This window comes from Gasterosteus aculeatus, chromosome X (genome assembly GCF_964276395.1).
Source record: "Gasterosteus aculeatus chromosome X, fGasAcu3.hap1.1, whole genome shotgun sequence".
In the NCBI taxonomy this organism is placed as follows: Eukaryota; Metazoa; Chordata; class Actinopteri; order Perciformes; family Gasterosteidae; genus Gasterosteus; species Gasterosteus aculeatus.
Window position 1 is genome coordinate 11,221,065 of NC_135698.1, and position 12,446 is coordinate 11,233,510.

Sequence of the window (12,446 nt, forward strand, 5' to 3'; positions counted from 1 at the left end):
ATGTGACCCATGGACATACAAAAAGACTGAAAAATAGCCGGCCTTTCACTCCTCGTAGAGAACGGCGTGAGGTTTGACAATCGTTTACTCTCATGTAAAAGAAACTCACGTTTAGTGCATCCATATAGATTTTTTCCCACTTAGCATTAGTCCAGTTAAATGGACGACCTTGCTCTTGTGGACTTGGTAAATAAAACCAATGCAAAGACACTCAGGCAGTGGGCAATTGTAAAAGTAGCGAGGTAATTGGTCCATCGTCCCACACAGGGAACGGCTCCGGTAAGGAAAGTTTTTAACTGGCATAAGGCTGCGCTGAGCCTCCGTTTCACCCTGACAACTGCTTCTGTGAGTTACACACATCCAAACTATTTAAAGAGAAGACGCCTTCTGGTTCTGGACAGGTCTGTTTTGCGGCAGATTCATCTAGGAGTGGGTGTGGATTGCAGAGCAGCGGGATGTCTGGCGGAAACACGACCAGGAGCCGTCACTCTCCCTGTGGTGCAGTTCTTCTGAGCTCATTAGGCGCCACGCTGGAGCCACAAGAACAGGGGCGGGGGGGTCCGCTGTCACCGAGAGGGTGGAATAGATGCAGGGAGAGGAGGAGGAGGAGAGAAGGGAGTGTCGCCCCCCCCCCTCCCCCACACACACACACACATTATTGCAGAAAATAACAAGCACATAATAACACAACGCCCATAAACACCTCCTCTACAAACACGACCCGGAGAGGAGTTAACTAGAGGCCGCTAGACTCGTACGATACACATCAAAGGCCCGCAACGGAGATCAAACTTCAACCTTCAAGCCGTGCATATGCACCGAAGGACCTAAAACAACAACAACAAAAAAAGGCAAAACCGGTTGCATAATGTCTTTTTGAGGAAGCGTTACACTGGAGTTAGTGAGCCGCTGGAACTGCGCGGGTGGACAGGTGACCTGCTAAAATAGCCTGACAGCGCTGAATTATTAATTCAGCACCTTCGGTTTTAAGCCATTGACAGAACAAAAACAATGTTGACTACATCTCACAAGGATGAGGTTGGTGAGCGAAGACTCTGGTATTCTGAGAAACGCTTTCTCTTATTATTGAACACAACAGCATCAACGGCCAACTCCTACGAAAACATTTTGAAAGGACGTTACGCCTAGAAAACTCATAATGATCATTTAAACACTTGACTAAGAACTTCAGCGCATAAATAATCCGACATAACTGGGTTTTACAAGATCTCCAAATAGGCTTTTGTCACAATAGGATTCCATCAAAAGACCATGAATCATCATGTTGAGTTGTGTTCAACAACAAAAACAACCAGAGGCATTCCGGTCCTGTGAGTGGAGAGAGGGTGATGGATCAGCAACGCATCAACACTGTGCGTACAGTCATTTGAGCCTGTGGGCAACAGAGTATCCAGCAGTGCTCTACCCCGTTGGATGTTACACGGAGTTGCAGCTGAGAGGAAAAACAGCTTTTTGCGTATGTTAAGCTGCAAATAGAGTGTGCATAAATCTAGCGAAATCTGCGGGGGAATTCTTAAGCGCGGCGATATCGATATGGTCGTATTAATACCGTATCAATGTGTTGCTTATTTGGTTGTCGAGCCTGTGTTACGGTTACATGATACGACGGGCTAAACAGCTCGACACACACACACACACACACACACACACACACACACACACACACACACACACACACACACACACACACACACACACACACACACACACACACACACACACACACACACACACGGGCAGGAGTTATTATTGGCCAACGCTGCTTAATCACAGATGATTTATGCTGCTCGACAGTCAAACCGATAACGCCGGCACATCGTCAATACCGCGGCATCGAGTCCAACGCATTATAAGATTCCATTGTACAAGTCTAGGTCGAATTCTTTAGAGTGCTGGTTCTAAAAGGAATGGGGAGTCAAGAGATGTCTGCGGAGGGCACGCAGCATCGAATAGGACGGCTCTCACCCCAGCCACAGACTGTTTGCCCTCCTCCCCTCTGGGAGGCGCTACAGGGTGCTCCGTTCCCGGACCAGCAGGTTCAGGAACAGCTTCATCCCTGCGGCTGTCACTCTATTGAACTCTGCCCCCCCTGAACTCTGCCCCCCACACACACACATCTCCCTCAGTGACTGTACTTCCCCCCCCTCCACCTTGGCTTGACTGCCACACACCCTCCTCCAGCCACTGAACATTTACACTGTTATTGCATATCCATTTCTTACTGTTCATATTGCACAACTATTTCTTACTGTACATATCTATTTATTCACTTATTACACTTTACATATGCACATACTCTGCACTTTTTGCTATTTTGCACTTCTGGTTGGATGTTAAACTGCATTTCGTTGCCTCAGTACTTGTACCCTGTGCAGTGACAATAAAGTTGAATCTAATCTAAATCTAATCTAAAGAGAATTGAGAAAAACCCGCACGACATCAGCGAAAGCCCCCCGGGTCACATGAGCAGGTACGAAAGCCCAAACGTGCAGCATATGCATTCAGTTAACTCCCTCGACACTAGTATGTCCCCCGAGAGGCCCAATATAAATCCTCTGACAGAGGAACACATCACTTGATGGAGGTGAGAGGGCGTTTTCCCATCGGCACGGACAGGCACTCTACGCTGTGACAAACCCAACGCAGCACTCCAGCTCTAGTTCAGACTGCCCCGCCAGCCGAATCATCGCCCGCCATGTGCTCTGGCCTCCGTTCTCACCGGAGAGAAAGAACATTTCTGCAGCATTTGTGAAGGACCGGCTGAAAGCCAAACTTTCCTCGCCCGAGAGGGGGAAATTGCTCCAAGTCGGATTGCGATTGGCAGACCGGATGGTATTGTTCGGGCATCGTTGTGCTCCCATCAGGATCGGCGCCTGCACAGTTGGAAGTGAACTGCGCTTTGATCGACAAGGAGGCGCAGTCTGAAGCGAGCGGGGGGGGGGGGGGGCGGGGGGACGATCCGTCCATCTTTCCTCCCGCCGCCCAGAGAGATTGAGATGGAGAAGCCTGATAACGACGTTGTCCGGGGCGGCAGCAACGTGTCCGGCAGAAAGGAACCATTTCTGTGAGTGATGTCCCAGAGAGAGAGAGAGAGAGAGATCCAGCCATCACAACCCTGGCATTGTTCCCTGTGTCAAACACCCGCTCATCCACCACGCTGTGCCCTACTGTATAGATGAGTTAGTGTTGACACCTGGGGAAGAGGGGGGGGGGGGTGTCTTCCTACTTCCATCTCCTGCACTGCGTTCCTGTTTTATGTTTTTTGTCATAAAGAGTTTGCTACGACGCAGTTAGCAGCGTTGTTGAGGAATCAAGAGCGAGAGATGGTGTGCGTGATAAGCCAACACTCCGCACATGGGCACAGAGGAGCATCCCTTTTAAATAGCCTGGATAGCTGAACTGACTTGGTTGTCAGAAGATGTAGTCTTAAGTCTTATTGGGGGGATCTTTAATACGACGAGGTGTCCATTTGAGGAGGGAAGCTTAGAGCCCTGCTTTTCTCCTCGGTGGCTGGTGACCTTGACCTACTACCTTGCTGCGATCCCACTGGGAGTTGCACTTGAGGTCAAGATGAATAAATAAATTAAGGTCAATAACAATAATAAATCACAAGACAGCATAGGACGAGTTGAACTGCTTTTTTTAACAGTTTGTTCAAACTGAGCGATTCCTTTTTTACACAAAAAAGGAATTTCCTTTTTGTGTGTTTTTAAGTACACACAAATAGGTTGGTCTGGTTTTGTAGTAATTTAAAATGGAATGAGAAAAATAAAATAGGGAGACGGAGAGAGGGGGGGAGAAATAAAGGTAACCTGAATCAGCAGAACCAACACCAGACGCGCTGCAGGAAGCTACACAGCAAAGACGAAACAAGAGTTAGAAGAAAGCATGCCGTCATCTCACCGACGATAAACTTCAGCGAGGAAGCGCTGCGCACGAGCCCGTCAGGTCATCTCTCACTCCGGTAACGAAACAACAACTAAAATAAAAAGGCTCCACCCGTATGGAGGCAACGCCGCTCTCTCTGTGGGAGCGCTCGCCTGACTGGGAGCACTGGTGAAAGCTGGTGCTGGCAAGCGCTGGGGAGAAAAAAAAAGAGACTTTACGCAAAAAGAGCCTTCATGCTTTCCGCGAATCGTCCCATTGTTCCCACCCACTCCTCCACAGCCCCCCCCCTTTCCTCCCTCCTCCCTGCTCTCAACACATCTCGCTAACTCGCGAAACTAGGATGCTCGCACGAGACCTCCTGCCTCCTCATCGTCTTCCTCCTCTTCCCGCGGGCGGAGACTCTCCTTCCTCCCGAGGGTTTGACTTCCCATCTAACCCCGAGGCGGTACGTCCCCCACTTAGCTAGCGGGTCCGCGGAAGCCAGCAGTGATAAGGGGCGATCGCGCCCGTCCTCCCTCCAGGTGACGGCCACGTTAAACCCTCCACCAACTTGCCACTAGCGTCACTTGGGTTATATTTTGCCCGTTGATTTGTTCTTAGCGGGCTTTGGTCAGTTGTTTCACGTGATTTTTTTTTTGCTTGCTACGGGTTACGTTATGCTGATATAAATTCACTGGCTAAATAAATACACGGATGGGAGGGAGAAAAAAATGGAGAAAAATGGGGCTACGTGCCAATACTATATAACGGCTCAGCACTGTATGGAGATGACAACAAACTGCCACAAACCATTTTCACCAGGAAATACGTCACATAATGGGCCGCTAGTGCTCGATTTGTACACCGTGGTCGCCGAAAGGGACGGGTGATTGTTTCAATGCAGACAAAAAACTGGAATGAACTTGCCCGAGGTCACCTTTACCCACCCTATATTCGCCATTACCAGTTAAACCTCAGAATTAGGTGAAATTGACTAGCTTGTTGATTCATATGGCATAATAATAAAGTAGCAATCTATTATGTACAAGTATATACGTATAGCAATTAGTTAGTTTTACCTACAGAGTGTAAAAATTGCTTTGCTAATGCTAAAACAGATTTTTTTTTGAGAGTAATTCTTTTTGTGTGATTGCAAACCCGATCGTCGTTTTTTAATCGCTTTACTGGATTACTGCGCTGCGCGTGTGAACAAAACACACATCCCCTTTCAAGTCAGGCGGTCTTGTACCGTACATGTAACCTCTGTGTGTGACCGCCATCTTGTGGATATCTATTCACCCTACATGCATGGGGGGGAAGCCCACCGTACGCTAGAGGGGGCCGTAGCACAACGTTCCCTGGTGTGACTCGTACGGTTGTGTCGTCTAGCCGTTACATAGCCTGGTATATAAGTGAACCCCAGCACCCTTTCAAGCAGCTACCCCTTAGCGCGGACCAAAGTTATCCCGGAATAAGGACAGCACGCATGTGCAACAAACCCGGATGTGGATGTTTCGTACGCGGCAGTAGCCTGGAGTCCAGCTAAGTTATGACAAATCATAACGAGCTGCTGAAAATGAAGTAAACAGTACCGGCAGAATAAAGCGCTAGCATTTCGATCCACTAGAAACCGTCTGACCGGACCGTGACATGAATGAACCCACGTGAGGGTCACGTAAGAGTGACAGCCCCCAAAAAAACAATCTGCTGCCGGAGAGCTGCACTCGTACTTAAGCGGCCAGAGATCACCAGCTGGTAAATATCGCGCCTTCGTTGTTTAAATAAACTAACGTTAATGTTACATTGAGAACGTCGTGTGCGGGCATTCCGAGGCAGCGGTGCCCACTCTTCCCTCCCCCCCCAATGTTTATCCCCCATTATCCTTTCGTCTTGTCTTGCAGACAGCTTCCCGTAACTTAAAGGGGATGGACTTCCGCGGCCGGAGGCACGAGCGGGGAAGCAACTGGACCGACCCGGAGATAGTGGAGCTGCTGCAGCTGTGGTCCGACGAGTCGGTCCAGATCGAGTTGGAGAGCTCGCTGCGCAACCAGCGCGTGTTTGACCGCATAGCCCACATCCTGCGCGAGAAGGGCATCTACCGCACCGGGGACCAGTGCCGGGAGAAGATCAAGAAGATGAAGCTGGAGTACCGCCGCATCAAGGACAACCACAAGCTGAGGTCGTGGAAGTTCTACGACGTGATGGACCGGGTGCTGGCCAACCGGCCGGCTATCACCTACTCCTCCATGGGCGGAGCGGTCATCGCCCAACAGGTGTTTCAGGGCCACGCCGCCGGGCCTGAGGCGTACCTGCAGGGGCCTCCGGCAGCAGGCGCCTTCGGCCCCACTTCCTCGGGTGGGTTTCTGTTTGGTCAGCCCCCGAAAGCGGGCGATCCGCTGGCCATCAAGTGCGAGGACGTTGAGGAGGGCATGCTGAATGCAGACGACGCTCCCCCCGAGATGTACTACGGGTCTGGAGACGACCAGGAGGCCGACGGGCAGTCTCTCCTGGGGCCCGAGGACGTCTCGACAAATGCCAGAATCTCACCTTCAGGTGGTCAATCTGAACACTATCAATACCAATATCAATACAATAGAAAGTGATGTGTAATCAAACCTCTATTTAACTCATACCCATAGGTTTTAGTGACCTGAACGTTGCTGGATCTGCCACGGAGGCTGTTCCCGCGGCGCAGGACGCGCCCGCCCGGCCCGGCAAGCCGGCCCCTCATCCCCCGACGTCTGTCAGGCAGAGGAAGCGACGTCTGGGTGGCAAAACCACTCGGGGCCACGGGGCCGCCAGGTGCGGCAGCCAGAAGAGCCTGGATAAAGCCATGGCCAGCTTCCTGAAGTGGCAGCGGTCAGCGGAGGAGCGCCTCCTCTCCCTGGAGGAGGCGCGGCTGGAGCGAGAGCTGCAGGCCGAGGAGCGCAGGGAACAGCGGGAGGAGAGGAGGGCGGAGCAGGAGCGGCAGCACGAGCTGCGCCTGTTCAGCATGCTCACGCGGGCACTGGCCGCCGTGAAACAGGGCGCGGCGACGCCGGCGGCCGACCCGTCCTCCTCCTCCCCGGCTCGCCCGTCAGCACCGCCGGCCTCCGTCACGTCGTCGCTGTCGTCTCGGCCCCCCTCGGAGGCTCTCGCCACACCGGCGGTTCCCGCGCCGTCATCCGCGAAGGCCTGCGGAGTGTCCCCGACTGTTTTGCCCACTCCGAGAGCCGCCTCGCCTGTCGGCCGTAGCGTGTACCTGTCCAACCGCGGCAACAGCATCCGGCAAAATCAAGGCATTCTCCAGGAGAGCTTTGCCCAGTACGCGATGGACAAATACCACAACACAGAGAACCCCGACGTGAGTCCGCGTCAAGAAATAACGTCTCGGATGTGGCGAGAAATGAAATCATAAAGAATGTTTTACATTTCTTTACCTCACTCGCAGGGCATAATCAACATGGGCACCAGTGAGAACAAGCTCTGCTATGATCTTCTTCATAGACGGGTACGAGCTGCATTCTAAGCCTAGTAATCTCAATCATTCTGTCTGCATTCACAAAAGAATCTACTTTTCTTCTTTGCTGCAGCTCACCAAGCCTGACATGCTGTATGTTGGCTCATCCTTGTTGCAGTATTCCGACTGGCGGGGACACACATTGTAAGACAATAAAGAGTGGACCTTTTTATTTTTGTTAAATTTGAACTATAGCTTTTTTTTAAAAACTAAAGCCGTTTTTATTACCTTTTGTTCTTTTTCAGCCTGAGAGGGGAGGTTGCAAAGTTCCTGACTCACTACTGCTGTTCTCCAAAACCACTGAAAGCTGACAACGTGAGTGAAGAGCGTTGCTTTTAACAGCCGCCCCAGTCAATTTAATACACCAAATAGCCCGTCACATTCTGTAAGACGACAGCGTTTACTTTCCCCGCACGACATATTGGAGGGAAATATACTTTTGCATAATACTACTTTATCAACTGTACAGTTGGTAAACAATATTTAATAGTTTAGCCTGTTAGATTGACGGTAGTGTCACCTGAAGCACGATACAGCGCTGCAATTTGACCTATAAATCATTTAAAAGTCTTAGTAGTGGATTCAATGAGTTTATCTCTCTATGTCTACAAAGACTAAATGCAACTGAACTAACATTATTTTAGGGTTTTTTTTGTGGGGCCTTCAACGCAATTTACAGATGATGTAATTAACAGCTGGATGAATTTGTAGCATATTTATCAGGCCCCCATCTGTGCTTTAATTGGGTCCCTCATAACACAGTGGGTTTGTGTGCGTTTGCTTGTGCAGGTTGTGGTGATGAATGGCTGCAGTTCCCTCTTCTCATGTATTGCTGCAGTAATTTGTGACCCTAAAGGTAGGTTCAGATTGCTCTGGCACACACAATACATCCATACTAATGCAAATATGTGCACTCTTTTTGTTAAAAATGATCATTGTGTAAAACCTAAATGATTGCGTTATTGCATAATCATTTAACAAAACACATTTTCAATAATTTATCAATTTATTGTTCCTTAGTGCCGGCATTTTAAAGCATTGTCAAATATTTGTTTTGCTCAACAAGTGCTTTGAAAATGATGAGGCTGATGATGGTAGCGTGTGTTGGCCCACTTTACTGTCAACGTGGATCATTGTGTTTTGTGCAAAAATGCCTGGTAAATTTGCTAATTTGACCCCCCGCTAAAACCCTAAATCGCTCCCGGTCTTGATGTGTGTGTTTGCTCTTCAGTGCTCATTGTGTGTTTCATGTTGTAGATGCCATTCTTATTCCTACTCCTTTCTACGGCGTCATCACCGAGGATCTACATTTGTACAGCGATGTCAATCTCTTCCATGTTCCTCTTAACTGTGAGGTAGGAATACAGAGCGTGATATTCTTGTTTAAAATGTTTGCTCTGTATTTGGTGTCGTACTGGTCGTAGACATTCAGTCCATCTCACATTCGTAGGCTTATTCTATTCACTTTTGAATGTCCAATTTGAATGTTGTTTTTCATCTTTAGGCCGATGACAAAGGTGGGCAGCCCTTCCACCTTACTGTCAGCAAACTTGAGGAAGGGCTTGAAAGGGCTAGACAAAAGGTAATTTATAAGCGTGTTTAGTCTTAAATACTTGAATGAATTATTAAAGATGGACTAAACGGTTCCCAAAACGCTTAGAAGAAGAAAAAAAAAAAAGGCTTTGAACGCTCTTTAACGATATCCTCGGTGATGGTTTTACAGCTTCACGGTTCATATTTATTTAGAACCTGGCCGTCTCTTCTAGGGGTTGAGTATCCGAGCGGTCATACTGATGAACCCCCACAACCCTCTGGCTGAGATCTACACCCCCGAAGAGATGATTGCCTTCTTGGAGTTTGCCAAAAGGTATGTTTTTCCCGCTACTATCTCCCGCTGTGGCCCAACGCTGTAATTCTCAGGCACAAAGTGCCAGAGCACTGCGTACAGGTCTTATGGGAATGGTTTTATTTTACAGCCCGAGAGCTGTGCCCCGCGTGCGCGGAATACCAAGCGGTCTTGATGGAGTTTTATCACCTCTCTTAACCATCAGCATATTGTGAAGTGCAGCTATGTGCCAAGGAGCCTCCTGCATCATGTTTTCTAAATCATCTTGCCAGATTAATTCCCTCCTGCTTGCAGGCACTAAGCTGTTGTAACCGTAAACCACAGTGCTTTTGCACTGGCGCAGGACGCTGAGGGGGACCGCTTTACCTTCCTGTTGCGTTTTCTTTCTCATAAAACAATGATTAACAACACAAAACTAAGGTTTATTATTATTATTGCTGCACTGTGTGTGTGTGTGTGTGTGTGTGTGTGTGTGTGTGTGTGTGTATATGTATATATATATATATATATATATATATGTATATATATATATATATATATACTTACTTACTTCTCCTTCTCTCCTACTTTAGAAATGAGCTCCACGCTATCGTTGATGAAATTTACATGCTGACGGTCTTTGAAGAACCTGTTGCCTTTCACAGTGTTCTCAGGATAGACAGGTACTGCATGGACGCGCGAGGGCTCTTATCAGAGCGCTAATCATAATGAATGTGGCCAAAGACAATCTGCTCCTCTTTCAGCTTGCCCGACGCACAGAGGACACACGTCATGTGGGGTCTGAGCAAGGTACGGCCCGTTCTGCACTGTATCAGTAGATGAGATGTGAGACTTGTTCCGACCCCCCCCCCCCCCCCCCCCCCCCGTCCTCGCAGCACGGGCAAATCTCTCGTTGTTCCTCAGTGGGTTCAGTTTGCTTCTGCTGTCCAAAATGTCTGAGCCCCGAGTTGCTTTCTGGCCTCTTCCCAGCATCCTACTGCTCACACACACACACACATGCTGAGGGTGGTTTAAACACAGGCGGGACATCCCATGTATGTATGCCAAGATGTATATTCATTTCTTTTTGTTTTTGTTATAGGATTTTGCAATGGCAGGAACCAGACTAGGCACTCTGTATACCGAGAACACAGACCTTGTGGAGGCTATGGCCAAGCTGGGCGCTTTCCACGGTATCTCTGGAACCACCCAGCACCAGGTAGCACAGCTGCTCCAGGACAGAGGTACGGATCCAAGCTTCTCATGGGCTTTATGGGAAAATAATCTGCCGTCCTTACACATAGCAAGCAGGCTTTTTTGTTTTTGTTTTAAATAGCTAAACTGGAATAATTTCTGTTTAACAATTCAGAAGTGTGCTTTTGTAGCGGTTAAACATCAGCCCTTCTTTGTGGTTTCGCCGCTCGTCACTTAAGACTCTTGTGTTCCAGAGTGGATCAGCGACGAGTTTTTGCCCAAGAACCGATGCAGACTGAAAGCTGCTCACACTTACCTGACCGGAGAGCTGCTGAGCATGAGGATCCCCTACCTGCACAGAGCCGCTTCGCTGTTCGTCTGGGCCGACTTCCGAGAGGTAACCATATCAAAGTCACTCTGCGACGTTGGTGCTGATATATTTTATGTTCTTCCGGCACTTATGCAAAGTGACCCCACGCGGATATTTCTGGAAAACATGGCGCGTTCCTTTCAGAGCCCTTGACGTGTCTCTTCCACGTCTTTGTTTTGGTAGTACCTCAGAGAGTCCACGTTTGAGGAGGAGTTGGCCCTGTGGAGGCGTTTCCTCAGACACAAGGTGGTGTTGAGCTGCGGTCAGGCCTTCTTCTGCCCCACGCCCGGCTGGTTCCGCATTGTCTTCGCAGACCAACAGCACCACCTTCAGCTCGGTCAGTCTTCAGTCATCCGTAAACTTGAAAAAGCTGATCTGGATAGTTGCTGTTCACTCTAATTCCCATACTCTTCACTTAAACAACGTTTCAACGTCTTATTTTTGTCTCTGCTTTTAATGGATATAGTTGCTGACTTTGTTCTGTTGATGTTTTGTGTTCTTTCAGGCTTGAAGCGAATAAGGAAGGCCTTGCGAGAAATGGAAGAGGAAAGCGCCAGCCCTTCTCCACACGTCAAAGAAGCCAGTCAGAAGGGTCACGAATCCGTGAAAGAGGACAGTGCCGATTCAGACAATGCCGCGGTTGTCAATTCAACGTCGTCACCTCAGAGCAAGTCATCGGACCAAGAGACGGAGAAGGACGGACCCGTCCCCGACGCCGGCCCGCCGGCCGCTGACGAGTTTGTGCTGCTGGACTGCCAAGCCTCTAAGCCCGCCGACAGCCTGGCCTCTCTGATTGGCACGCTCAGCCAACAGATCAATGCCTCCGATTGGCTGGAGAAAAACACTCCAGAGCTGTCTGCCGGGGAGGACCCAGAGATTCTTGATGTGTTCAAGGCCCTGCTTCAAAGAGCCAGAAAGTGAGCTTAGGATAAACTGGCACCAATGCAGCTGCCAGGTTTCAAGAGTCGGCCCTTCGGCATCCCTTTTTTTTTCGTCCCTGCTTTAAAGGGGAAAAGCTTGAAGCAAACCCAAAGACACCGAGTGAAAGTTTGGCAGATTGTTAGAGAGTATAAAACATTACCTAAGAGCAGCGTAAAAAGGAGGCCAGGATGGAAGGACCTGACAAAGTGCTTTTCTACCTGCATCTCAAGGCCTTCTTTTCCATCTGCACAGGGACACGACTTTGTTCTTTTTGTAATCCAGCTTGCTAAAATGTATGTTTATTTACCGCATGCTAAGTGAATGCCAAATTTAAATCAACCAAAATCAGTCAAGCTGTATTCTAAGATTTTAATTGTAACCTGAAAATAATACACTATCATTTGTTCAGATGCACTTTATTTTATCAGAAGTATGTACTTTCTGAAAATGTAATGATCTGTGAATAAATATTGTTCTTTATTTGACTATAATATTTTATTTAGAGTACATCTGAATTGGCCATTAATATATTTTAAGATATTTAAGATATTTACCGTCTTATTTTTCATGAAATGTGCTCCAACGACGTGTTGGCGTCACTGTTTTTGACACCTCGGTCTGGCTGGGTGGGCTGTGGGCGCTGTTCCGTTGGTGGTGTGACGCAGAGGAGAGATATCCGAGGTTTGACGAAGCCATCGTCACCACCATCGCCCTGACACCCGAGTGGTGGGATTTCCTTACACGTTTTT

General features: G+C 48.7%; 2 protein-coding genes across 5 annotated transcripts in view; one reads left to right on the top strand and one right to left on the bottom strand.

The window, feature by feature from the left end:
- LOC120809446 (furin) overlaps nucleotides 1-4,672 on the bottom strand; it is a 53,488-nt gene extending 48,816 nt beyond the window's left edge. Inside the window, exons 1-2 of one of the 3 annotated variants that reach the window (XM_078082744.1) lie at nucleotides 4,265-4,672; nucleotides 3,925-4,100 (exon numbers count right to left, since the gene is read on the bottom strand). The gene's annotated coding sequence lies outside the window, so the exon portion shown is untranslated. Of the gene's footprint in view, nucleotides 1-2,740; nucleotides 2,854-3,924; nucleotides 4,154-4,264 lie in introns of those variants that run through there. The other 2 variants (XM_040163261.2, XM_078082745.1) reach the window with 2 other exon arrangements.
- LOC120809443 (1-aminocyclopropane-1-carboxylate synthase-like protein 1) lies at nucleotides 4,224-12,182 on the top strand. Of its 2 annotated transcripts, none has more exons than XM_040163256.2 (16): nucleotides 4,224-4,354; nucleotides 5,790-6,441; nucleotides 6,528-7,231; nucleotides 7,319-7,378; nucleotides 7,461-7,531; nucleotides 7,633-7,702; nucleotides 8,177-8,243; nucleotides 8,645-8,742; nucleotides 8,892-8,969; nucleotides 9,154-9,254; nucleotides 9,806-9,895; nucleotides 9,977-10,022; nucleotides 10,315-10,456; nucleotides 10,661-10,803; nucleotides 10,960-11,113; nucleotides 11,282-12,182. In XM_040163256.2, exons 1-16 carry the CDS (start codon nucleotides 4,250-4,252, stop codon nucleotides 11,695-11,697), a joined length of 2,997 nt encoding a protein of 998 aa, XP_040019190.2. In that variant the 5' UTR covers nucleotides 4,224-4,249; the 3' UTR covers nucleotides 11,698-12,182. The 2 variants fall into 2 exon arrangements, with proteins under 2 accessions (XP_040019190.2, XP_040019191.2); XM_040163257.2 differs by lacking the exon at nucleotides 4,224-4,354 and adding an exon at nucleotides 5,379-5,643.
- Nucleotides 12,183-12,446: the final 264 nt, after the last annotated feature.

Excerpts from the sequence above, each read along its gene's own strand:
- LOC120809443 (XM_040163256.2), top strand. The coding sequence starts at position 4,250 with ATGCTCGCACGAGACCTCCTGCCTCCTCATCGTCTTCCTCCTCTTCCC. Across the intron at positions 9,896-9,976 it reads AGTGTTCTCAGGATAGACAG|CTTGCCCGACGCACAGAGGA; the intron begins GTACTGCATGGA and ends CTCCTCTTTCAG. Across the intron at positions 10,457-10,660 it reads ACAGCTGCTCCAGGACAGAG|AGTGGATCAGCGACGAGTTT; the intron begins GTACGGATCCAA and ends CTTGTGTTCCAG.